This window comes from Peromyscus eremicus, chromosome 14, assembly GCF_949786415.1.
Source record: "Peromyscus eremicus chromosome 14, PerEre_H2_v1, whole genome shotgun sequence".
NCBI classification, from domain to species: domain Eukaryota; kingdom Metazoa; phylum Chordata; class Mammalia; order Rodentia; family Cricetidae; genus Peromyscus; species Peromyscus eremicus.
Genome location: NC_081430.1, coordinates 8,584,808 through 8,597,298, shown reverse-complemented (window position 1 = coordinate 8,597,298; position 12,491 = coordinate 8,584,808). Strand labels below are relative to the sequence as shown.

Here is a 12,491-nt window from a genome sequence, read left to right as displayed (position 1 = left end):
TAATTTGCATTAGTGTAGACATAAATGATACAATAAACATTTTTAAACATCTATAAGAAGTCTAAATGCCTTTCCGTTAAATGGCACCAGAAAAAATGAGTAAGCTCATTCTGTATTTCAGTATTTCTAGGTGTAGCTTAATACACAGAAGAACAAAGGAACTCTGAGGCTTAAACCTAGAGAGTCACTGAGTCACGGTGTCAATTCATGGTGGTGTTCATTCCCTGAAGTAAGGATTGCGGGGTTTTTCTTCCCTCTGGAGAAGCAAGCACGTAATTAATTATTCTGCTTAGTGCTATAGAAGGATATGTCTAACGTCGCTAATATCCTTGGAAAAGTCTGTGTGGCAACATGGCTCAGCAGGTTAAGGCTTCTGCCACCAAGCTTGACCACCTGAACTAGTGGAAGAAAGAGCTGAAACCTACAAGCTGTCCTTTGAACTCCACGCGTTCACCATAGCAGCAATGCACATAAACACATACACGAATAAATACAGTAAATACCTAGGTCTACTTGAGCCACAGCAAGTTCTATCAGGTGAACAGAAAAGCCCTCTGACAAACCAGCTCATCAGCTTGTGTGCGTTTCCCTCCCTGTGTGCTACTCAGGGCTCCCCTGTGTTCAACCGCTAACACCACCACCACAACAATACAGAATTTGATGTGCCCACACACTTGGAAATGCCTAAAACAACTCCAGCATTAATGCTTATATTACTGCTTAGAGTTTTCCTGGAGACCCCAAACATATTATCAGCAAAGATAGACTAGAACTGAGGGCAGCATGCAGTACTTCAGTACTCATGTGCACACTGGTGTCTCATTTCTACTTCCTGGAAAACCACCATTTATTCCCACATAGGATAAATGAAACAAGTATTTAACCTTTCAGGTTATCATTCAGATGTACTCTTCCTTTCACTCTGGCTTAAGCTATACAATGAAAGCTTCACACAAAATTACATGAGATCTTGTCAAAAAAGATTTCTTACATCAAGCTGTAAGTCCATTTAACCCACTACACTGTGTTTATGAGTAAACATGCTATAGGAGAGGGAAATTATAAACCAGTTTCACAATCTATTTAGATTCTACATGCTTACTCAGTACTTTTCCTTAGAGGCGAATCTTACAAACAGTTTTCCTGCTTTTCTAAGTCGTGGTTTCAACTCTGGCCTGTTTTGTTCATGAGGCTAGAATTCTCCTCGTTTCCTAAGCTTAATGTAGAAATAAAGTCATTGGTTTTCAAAACCGTTGGATAGAATGCTCACATTCCTGTCTGGTCAGATGACAAAAATTCTGTGTGAGCAGACGTAAATTCTATGAGGTGTGCCTTCTAATGGTGATAACTACGAATGTATCCATTGCTTCTTTCCAACAGAAAACAGAAAAAGAAAAAAGAAACTGTTTTGCAATTTTCAGAGAAATTTGAAGAAAAAATTACCGAGCTGTCCAGGAAGCCGTTCCCATCTGTGTCATAAAGCCGAAACATAACTAGAATTAAAAAAAAAAAAACATTGAAAATAAAGAGATTAGCAATGAGAAAGAAAGGTCATGTTGGATTAGGAAATATTTCTCAAAATTAAGTTTCTGTTTAAAACAAATACTTCAATTCCCCAGCTCAAAATCTTTATTTGTAAGTTTTTCTTGTTTGTTTGCTTTTGCTAAACTGAAAATGAAATAACTAGTTAATAAAAATATTGAATTTCAGACATTAAGTTTACAAAATTGTATTTGTAACTAGAGAGAATTAAATAGCATTATTTGCTTAAATTTGGTTTTTTGATCCTTAGTTGTGAATTCAAATATGAAGGGGAAGTTGAAATATTCAGCATCTGGTTATTAAAGGACAGAGTGGAGTTGGAAAAACAGCCAATTTAGAATTTCATAAATCCGTTAAAATTTAGAATTCGTGGGACTGTTTTCTTATGCCTAACATGTGAATGCTCACCCAGCTGCTGGGCTCACCTTTGCTGTGGCAGTCAAGTGAAATGGGACACACAGGTGCATCCCAGAAGCTGGAGCCCACTACATAAACACAAGTCGCTATTATCATTTATCCCAAAGAATGTGAGAGAGGAGACAGAAGCTTATAATGAGATTCTCTCTAGTGCGGAATCTCAGCTCCTAGGCACACAGTATCAGAATGACGATTTTCGTGTCTCGGGTTGGATCTGCAGCCAGGCTTCATTGGGTACCTCATCTTTAAACTATTCAAGTACAGACAATCGGAACACAGACACTCCTAATGAGCTAAGAAAAGTGGAACAGAAGTCCAAGGCCTGAGGGCTCCCTGGTGTAATTCACGGACCCCAAGGAGGCCATGGAAGAGGATGCAGGTGTCATCTTAAGGTAAACACACGGCAGAATGTCACAGCTGTAAAAACAGGAGAGTGGAAGTGAGGGTTTATGTTGGGTTTGCATAATTTCCTGGAGGAGCTGATGTCTGAGTTCTGCATGCTTACAGTGACGCTGGTAACTTGGAGAGTGTGCATCACTGTAATTATTCTTGAAGTTACTGTTTAGAGAATTCTACCAACTAAGACATAATGTACACAAGATACAAAATTACTCTGTGTATCACTATACATTTTTCAATGTCATCAAATTAACTATGACTTTGTATATTTTTTAATAGGAAAACAAGCCTTAAAGATATAACACCAGAAGAAATGTGCATTTATTGAATTAGGGTTGGTTAAAATTTTAAGATAATTAACCATGTTAAATATTGATCTCCCTCAAATATTCAATAACTGAGAATAAAATGGTAAAAGTCAAAGGAAAAAAGGCCTCCCACAGTGTAGACACAAAGCATCTAAGATTTTCTAGTATAGCAGAAAATACTAAGAATATTTTTGTAAGTGAAAAGAACTCAGAGACTACCCAGAGAAGAGTCCCACACCAAGAACAGGGTAAGGCAAGCCAAGCCCAGCTCTATCTCAGAAATAGGAGCACAGCAGCTCTGCCTATTTCCACTGGAGGAAATGTCTGTGAAAGCAACTCCAACAGCTCAAACTTGCTGCAGTTTTCTGACCACTGGCAGCTGAGCCCAGGGACCCAGTAAGGAAAGAAAAGTTTCAACCTAGGAATGAGAACAGGAGCAAAGAAAGTCCTCCTGGATGCAAACAGAATCTATATGAAATTAAGAAAAATCGGAAAAATAGAGAAAAGGTCGTCACGAGATGCAAAATACATCCCAGAATGTGGAATGAAACAATAAAGAACGGTAAAAGAAAAAAAAATAAATTCAATCAAGAATTTAAAATTCTGCCTTTGAAGTACAATATTCAAATAATGGTTCCAGAGAATGTAACAAGTATCATGGGGGTGTGGCTATTAATGAAAATGTAAAAAGATCACAAGTGCTCAAACAAAATACACAGTTGAGAACTTGAAAATTGACTAGTTACAGGGAGAGAGAAAAGTAATCAAATAAGGGGGAGGCAGGCATTCGCTCCATGGAAAACAAAAGTTATTCTGTCCACTGTGTCTTTGAAGACTTTTCCTTTAAAAAAAAATCATCTTTCTAAATAATATTGGTGAAAGTAACTTTTGAACCTTAAATATGAGCAATACTCTTTCTTCATAATATTTAAAAGTAGAGATAGACCATTATAGATTTATAGATGTTTCCTGTTTCCATGCCAAAATAATATAAGACCAGTATTCAGATTATTCTGTCAACTTGATATATTTCAAAGGTGGGGACTTGCTATGAAGCTTTGAGCTAACATAGCCCACTTTTTCTATTTTAATAAGCATGTCAACTTACTTTATGTAGCAACAGTTCTGTGCCCACACTTGAATTTAGCTAAAAGGTCAGAGCAGAGTCACATTATGTAAGATGAGAAATTTTCTAGCTTTCTAAAACTTTTCCTCTTTCAAAACCTTTGAAAATTTCTGTCTGTTTTTTTGCTGAATATCTCACAACACAAACTATATAGTTTTTGTACTTTCCCTGATATGCTACTGTTATAAAAACATAATGCTGAATTCCTAAGACAGAAAAAGTGTACATTTTAATGATATTTAATTTGGAAATTCTTCAATATGCAATTTTTAGTTACCAAATTTTCAATACCTAATATTAAAGTTTAAAGACAGGAGTTTAAAAAAAAAATGATTGTCTAGAAAAACTTGAAATCCAACATAATGCAAAAATACTCTCTCCATATTTCCTGTAAGAGAAATAAAAAGTATAACTACTGGATTTTCCAAATAAAAATGGATCATGCTGTAGCTTAGAAGTTATGAGCCTTCCTTGAATAAGAAGACTGGTGGCTGAAATTACTTTCATTTGTAATCTATAGGAAATCCGACCAAGTGATGGCCAGTAGGGCCTGATAGTAGTACGTTTCCGAATTTTTCAGGTTAATTTTACACACAGTGGCAACAAGGCAGTTCTTAATGAGAGTCATACACTTCCTAAATGCTTTCCTGTTGACTTCTCTTTTATACACTTTTCACTATGACAAGGCTTAAGGGTCAAGAGAATATGTCCTACGAGGAAATGACAGAGGGATTCATAATGTGAGGGGGTCCTCAAGTGGCACTGGGCTGGGTCAGAAACACTAGGAGAGAACAGTGAATATGGAGGCCGTTGGCAACGCCGTGTGTGTCCGGTCATGGATCCGCTGACCCATAAGGCCAGCCAGACAAATGACAGCCACCAGGAAAGAAAGAAGGAATCCTCTTGTATCCCCACCACACATATCTATGCTGCACACTTTTCAAGTGAGTAGGGCAGACATTGACAGAAACATGAGGACTGGGTTAAGCAAATGCAGGTGAAGAAATGATGCATGTCCCAGCATTTGTGCTTGCTTTGTTTAATGGGGCAGACTTTACACTGACTCTTGCACAAATGTTTGCTGGAAATAACTGATGGAAAGAAGGACAAGGTGGGAAGCAGTAAATAGTCAGAACCATCACTTCGGTAGAGGACACACTCCTTTCCTGAATGTTGGTAACAATGTAGGCGCTCTATCGAATGCCAACAGGAAAGAATCCTAAACACCGCTGCCAAGGAAGCAGTCCTTTCAGGTAAATTGTGGTGGTGAGGTGTCATAGTAGAGGAGAAGGTGCATAATCTATTCCTCTTCTAAATGGGGGTGCTGGGCCAAAAGCAGCACTGTCTCCGGCACATTCCTTTCAATCAGACAATTGTCAGGTCCTACATCCTGGGGCACCCAGTAACCTATGTCGACAGGACCTGTGAGTGACTCTGGTGGGTAATTGTGTGAGAGTGTCTGACCTAAACTCAGGTGTGCACGTTTCATTTTGGTGAGCTACCTCAACGGAAGATCCAAATTTAGTTCTCTCCCTCATGAGGAACTATTTTAGGTTCTTCACATCCACTTCTGCTCCTTTTAAATACCTTTTCTTCTTTTTAGTTCTGGTTCATGTTATGTTTAATATGGCATATGTCTTTAGGAAGTAACTATGTAGTTCGTCAGCCACTATTAATGCACATCTTACTGCAAATAATTCTAGGAACTGAAACTGTAGAAGAATGTTAAGAATTTGTCAATGTGCTACCGCAGACAGGTTAAAACCCACAAATTGCTAAGGAAGTAGATGAAGAGTAGATTTGATTCATTGATGTGGGAAAATATCAGACATTTAAAAAGAAAAAGTAAGAACACAGAATTCCTGAATATGTTGATGTATATTCATAGTGATGGACATAAAATCCATAAAGTCAGGAGGTCAGAAAGCAAGTCTGATAAAAAGTGTAGCAACACCAGAAACTTTCTATGGTTTGGAGAAAAGTCTGAAGGCATAATTGTAAACTGAGGAAAATGACCCCAAGCCAGCTGTGAGCTCGACAAAGAGCTGGGAAACTCATAGAACAAAGAATGCCACTGAAGAGGAGTCTCAGCAGGTCAGTTTCACCGGGTTCATCCAGTGCTTCAGAATGAGTGAATGTTCGATTGTGGACAAAGGATGCATGGCGTTAAAAACAGAACCAAGAAGCGTGATTCTTATGGATCCAAAATAAAAGCAATGTTCTTCTAATTGGCATAGAAAAAATTAAAGTGCAGTACCAAAGTCCTCTTGGGGGGAGATGGATGGTGCCTTCATTAATTCTCATCTGGAGAAAATATTTATCTTCATCATCAAGCCAAACATGGCCATGAAGACACCTGAGCAAACTTTCTTTTTGGCCACCACTTCAATAGAAACTCAATGTTTACTTTGGAATGAAAGATTTCTACACTTTCTTAGGAATACAAAATAAATCTTGAAATGCAAGTATTCAATGTTTATGAATAATAAATACATATTTAAAGAATAATAGCCATATGATTTATTCATAACCCAAGCTGGTGTGACTCCTAAATAAGCATAGTAAATGCTTTACTTGTGAGAAAAATAAAAAAATATTAAATTTTTAAGTTTTATTAAATTTAACTAAACTGCTTTGTAATTATAATATTAATACATTACAATATTTTAAATTTTATTAAGAAATACTGAAGTTTGGTTTTATAACCTTCACTATTATTTAAGTAGTAAAATTTTAATTCATTTTAATGATCTCTAATATAATCCAGTTAATCTAGCAACCGAGTATACAGCAACTGCTTTAGTTATAATGAGCTTTACAGGGAGATCAGATTGTCAGTGATCAGTTGAGTCAGTGTTTAAAGAGTGTGCTCTTTCGGTGCAGTGTGTACATGTTACCACCAGAGAGAGCTCAGTCACTGCAGTTTAGTAAGAGTGTTACCTAGGTACTTAGAAAAAAAGTCCTTACCTGTCATATTGTAAAAGAAACAAAAATACTATTTGATTATTTATAACATACAGAACCAAGTCCTATAAATGAGGCATTTGAGAAATTGTTCTCTGCCAAAGAGAGTGTTAACCTGATGTCGAAGGGAGGTTGCCATGGAGAAGAGTATAAGTGGTGTGTGTGTGTGTGTGTGTGTGTGTATGTGTGTGTGTGTGTGAGTGTGTGTGTGTGTGTGTGTGAGTGTGTGTGTGTGTGTGTGTGTGTGAGTGTGTGTGTGTGTGTGTGTGTGTGTGTGTGTGTGATGCCCTTGCAAGCGTGTGTGATGCAGGGGGTGAGGAAGTCCTTCTCAGATAGCAGGAATTGGGCATTTGGTATTTCTTAGAGCATTTTCTCTGTCTAATAGTTCAACGTTTCCAATTACTTCTTGTTATCTCAAAAGAGCCAAGGAGAAAACATTTGGAATCCATGTGATGGATAGACATGTTTACAAAGTCAATGGAAACAAATGGAATTTGATAAATTATCAGAAATGGATAGAATTTCACATAATAATAACCAAATTTCAACATTTCTTAACAAAATATAGTGTTTCAGAATTCCAATTAAGATGCATTTTCAGTTAAATTTAAGAGTAACTTTTTGACTGACTCTGAGAAAAGGTATTTCTTTAGCAATTTAGGCAATTATAATTACATCAACACACAGCCCTTCCTCCCACCCCTAGGCTGGTGAGTAAACACAATTCCCGAAACATACACTCCAGTTTATCCTCGGGTCTTCCTCTTTCCAGAAGAGACAGATAGCAGACAATGTCCTTGAGGTGGATCACTTCTGGGGAGCACGTATTTGCTGGAGAAGAACGTGGAGGGGTGATGGCACCCTTATTCATTCTCAGACCTGGAAAATACATTTATATTCATATATTTAAAATGTTCACTGTGCTCTAAAATATTTCTAAAGGAACTCGCACTAAATATTATGAACACACATATATATTCCTTAAATATAAAATGTCAAATGCACTCAAACACCAATATATTATCTTTCCATGTGTGTTGTGAATAATGCAAATAAGACAGAAACTTCCAGGATCCAGTGGCGGGGGCAGATGTAACTTAGCATTGCCCAGGATGTGTGAGATGATGCAAAGAGTGGACATAATGAACCAACTTCCAGTCTTCTTGTCTCTGTACTAGGCAGTGACAAATAAAAATTTACTTGAAAGATACCAATAATTGTCCTTTCATAACATACTGAAAAGGTGATGGGAGTCTGCCATGTTATGATTTATATAATGAGGGTAAGTAATCCTTCATAAAATACACATTTATGTCAATTATTTGCCAGCATAAGATATCCACCTACCACCCTACTGACCATGAGTATGAATGAGCACACCGTAAAGAGGGATCAGAACTAGCATGGTGGGCATTCTGAGAAAAGGCAATGCATATGATTGTAGTTTGATTTCAATATAGTCTTCATTTGATGCATTCAAGATCAGACTGGTAAATTATAAGCCAGACACACCTAAACATTGAGACTTTCTCTTTTTAAAAAATCTTCGTGTTACTTTCAAAATCTTAAAAAAAAAAAAAAAAAAAACAACTTTTAGCTACATTTTATTTATTTGGTGTGTGTGTGTACGTGTGTGTGTGTGTGTGTGTGTGTGTGTGAGTGTGTGTGTGTGTGTGTACACACATGCACATGTTATGGTACTCATGTGGAGATCACAGGACCACTTGTGGTTGTTGCTCTTCTCTTTCTATCATGAAGGTTCCAGAGCTGGAACTCAGATCATAAGGCTCAGCAGCAAGGACTTTTTGTGCCTGGGCCTCCATCTCAGTAGTCCCTGTTTCCAAAAATCTCATGAGTTGTCCTGTTCTAAGACAATGGTGGAGGAATTAAATATTTGTTTACAACTGCTGCTGCTGATGTAACAGGAGCTTCTTCACAGAGAAGATTCATCTCACAGAGAAGCCTTTGAAACCACATCAAGAGAACCCCAAAAGGCCTGAGGTAAAATAAATCTCAATTATAAACGAGGTATACATTGCCAAGAAGTATTTGACCACGGTTACTGGGGGACTGAGTATATCATGGATTCCTAATCTGTCAACAATTATGGGGAAGAATATTTTGAACCAAATGTAGTTTGACCAGCTGTCCTTCCTTGGCACAAAGCTTCCTGACAGAACTGTTTGCAACTCTAACTCTTTCTGTTCTTCTTGTTATATCATCTGGGTATCTCAATGGTCTCAAATACCAAATGTAATGCTTTACAAAACCATCTTTGGCTTTTATCATTGCTGATATTGCCCCTAATAATAAGCCTCATTTGGAGTGTTTCTAGTATTGGGCAGGAATCACTAACAGGGGCTTTCACACATCAGCTCACTTAACTCTTAAGTTAACCTTGTGAGGTCAACTGTGTTATCCTCACAGAGGAGAAACAGGCTTATGATGATGGCTGCCCCCGAGTGTCACTGCCCCGAGTGTCACCGCCAGCCATACACAGCTGTCTTCCTCATTCAACCCTGCCAACCCATGTAGTGTTTTCTATTCAGGACACTGTGAAAATAAGGAAAATAATCGACACCTTAATATAGACACACACAAGCACAATTTGTGGCTTTCCTAACAACATTAATATTTTCTATTATAACTTATCATGATTACTACATCTCATTTCATCCTTAAAATTTCATCAGAGAACTCCCGACCGAATCACATGCACGGGTGCCTCTCATGGCCCGTCTGTGGGACACTCTTCACCTCCTCCCTTTGTTCGTACTTACGGTGAAACGGTTCTTCATTATCTGCCAAGTCCACTCTCATTCACAGTTCTCAGTGAGTTACACATTTTAAATTAATTTTTCCTCATAATGCACAGATCACTGCATATCCAATACAAACTGATATTTCTTTTTACTTGAAAGGAAGCATAACTTCAAATGTAATACTGAGCTTTAAAAGGACTTCACAATTCCCCAAATAATTACAACTGACCAACTAAAGTTCATCCAGCTGCCGGAGTCAGGGCGTCTGACTTACGATAGAAGGAAGACATTGTGGTGCTGACCTTTGAAGATTCCCCAAACATAGCAGTGAATTATGGTGATAAACTGCGACATGAGTCATCCAGCTGGGGAGCTAACTCTCTCTCCCAAATGCCCAGCCCAGGGTCCTGATGACGTAATCAGCTCAATTTATCTTAACTCCCTCACACAAATTTTCCAAATAGAACAAGGAAAGAAAGGAAGGAACACGGTCTCATTTATGTGGAAGATAGTTCAGCTGTATATTTTTAAAGGTTAAGGGGTCTGACTACTCACTTTCATAATACTGCATTCAAGGTAAAACTAGAGACAATGGAGGCCACATCATCTCCTTTTTATCTTTCCAGTGTACAGTGTATATTGTGAGAAAATCTATACACATACACCCTTCATTTCATATCACTTTGTAAATAAATATCAGCTTTATGACAAATATAAAATTAATGTCCCATGCAATTCCCTTATTTAAAATATGTAGCTCAACAAAAAAAATAAAATAAAATATGTAGCTCAATGGCTTTAGCCTGTTCACAGAATTGGGCAACCAGTGTGACCATCAACGTTAAGTTTTTATTGTTGTCCAAAATGTCCACATTCATGGGCAGCTACTCTGCCTCCCTCCATCCACTTCCTGTCTCTACAGATTTTTAACATCACTTTTTGAAAGAAAATATTATTATTGTGCTTGTTTGAAGATAAGTAAATATTTCTCTCTTTGTGCTGATAACACTTTGTAAATAAAGGCTTCATTGTGCATTTAACTGTCATCATTATATTTAAAATTTTTAAGGTGCAAAAATATGGGCATATATGCAATCTGTACATTGAAAAACTAACAAGTGTTTCCAAAAGACTAATTAAACAAATCTGAGTGGTAAAATATGTACCCTTTGTAATGATTCATGTAATTACTCAGATAAAGTAAAGAAACTTTACTCGGATAAGACAAGACATTTTTCACAATCATTTTGACAAAAAAAATAAATCCAAGTAGACATTATTAATGTTTTAAATTATATTTGTGAAGACTTTTTTTTTGTAAATGGAAAACATGATAAAGAAAGATCTTATTTCTCACCTGTGTACCCTCCTCACTATGCACAAATCCTCACTATCAACATTCCGTTCCAGTTATTACTAGCAACTGTGCTGGCTAGTCTTACATCAACTGGACACACACACACACACACACACACACACACACACACACACACACACACAGTTATCTGAAACAAGGAAAACTCAATTAAGAAAATGCCTCCTTAAGATCCAGCTACAAGGCATTTTCTTAACTAGTGATCTATTGGGAAGGGGCCAGCCCACTGTGGGTGGTACCATACCTGGGTTGCTAGTCCTGGGTTCTACAGGAAAACAGTCTGAGCAAGCCACTTGAGGCAAGCTAGTAAGCAGCACTCCTCCATGGCCTCTGCATCACCTCCTGCCTCCAGGTTCCTGCCCTGTTTGAATTCCTTCCTTGGCTTCCTTCAGTTATGGACAGTGATATGGAAGTGGAAGCCAAATAATCCCTTTCCTTCCCAACTTACTTTTTGGTCGTGGTGTTTCGATGCAGCACTAGAAACGCCAACTAACACAGTGACTTATACAGGCATTCTATTACCCAGTCTGATTATGGAATCAATGTGGAGTTGGAGTTATTGACTGAAACAGCAGTAGATTAAGTCACAGCCACTGTACCGAAGTTAAAACCTTTCTCAGTCTCAACAAATACGTTGGCATTTAAATATATTAGAGCATAGTAACTGAGGTTCACTTAGCAGGAATTGTATGGTAGGCTTTTCAAAGAAGCTTTTTCACTTAATAGCATGCAGTTTACTTTCCTCCATGACTTCTTACCAGTTAATCATTTCTTTTTGCATTGAGTAACATTCCATTGCCTGGATACTAACTTTATCCATCTCAGAAATGAAAAAACTTGAAGTGGGTAATCAAAGACAGGTGATTAATCAAACAAGTTTCTTCCTATTCCCAAGACCTCTATAACACCAGCACACTCTTGCTTAGGCAATTAAAAAAAATCCTCCTTCATATTTTCACAGTATGAAAGCAGGCATTGTGTCTCAGTCTTTCTTCAGAGAGGACATTTTTTGTAGTACAGTCTTTAACCTTTCTCTCTTTACCTAGCTGGAGGTCCTTCCTATTGCTTATTTCCTGTTTCTTTTGCCTCAAGTAGTTGCATTTAGCTCTAAATATCATATGATTGAGATAAATTTTCAGTTTCTTACTTGCCTTGCTCTTAGAACTTAATACTTGACCAGAAAACTGAAGCAAATGCATCCACATACTGTACATATTCATACTTCGTATAGAACTGTGTTGTATGCATATTTATTGTAATACAGAAGTACCAAAAAGAAAAGTAAGGACTATAATTATAGTTTACTGATTTTATCAGGAATAAACTATTTTTTACTTCGAGGGTGGTTTTCAATGATAATGTCATCATGTACACATATGTGTTTATATGTATATACTTATGAACATTTTTCTCAGAGTTATAAGAATAGCATTAGTAAAATTAAATGATGCCTATTACTACATTGTGCAATAATATGATTTCCACTGTATTCTCATCTAGACACATTCACATTCTAGAAAAAGCTGAACGATTTGTCTTTTTAACTTGCTTCTTTGGTCTCTTGCTGAGGATCAATCTCAGGACCTCAGGCATTGCTA

General features: G+C 37.3%; 1 protein-coding gene across 6 annotated transcripts in view; it reads right to left on the bottom strand.

Moving 5' to 3' along the window:
- Positions 1-12,491, bottom strand: part of Dgkb (diacylglycerol kinase beta) — a 632,546-nt gene that overhangs the window by 501,040 nt on the left and 119,015 nt on the right. For all 6 annotated transcript variants that reach the window (XM_059279660.1, XM_059279662.1, XM_059279664.1 and 3 more), the window contains 2 exons: positions 7,495-7,635; positions 1,444-1,493 (listed from right to left, as the gene is read on the bottom strand). In XM_059279660.1, the coding sequence (XP_059135643.1) occupies positions 1,444-1,493; positions 7,495-7,635 (191 nt within the window). The remainder of the gene's footprint in view (positions 1-1,443; positions 1,494-7,494; positions 7,636-12,491) is intronic.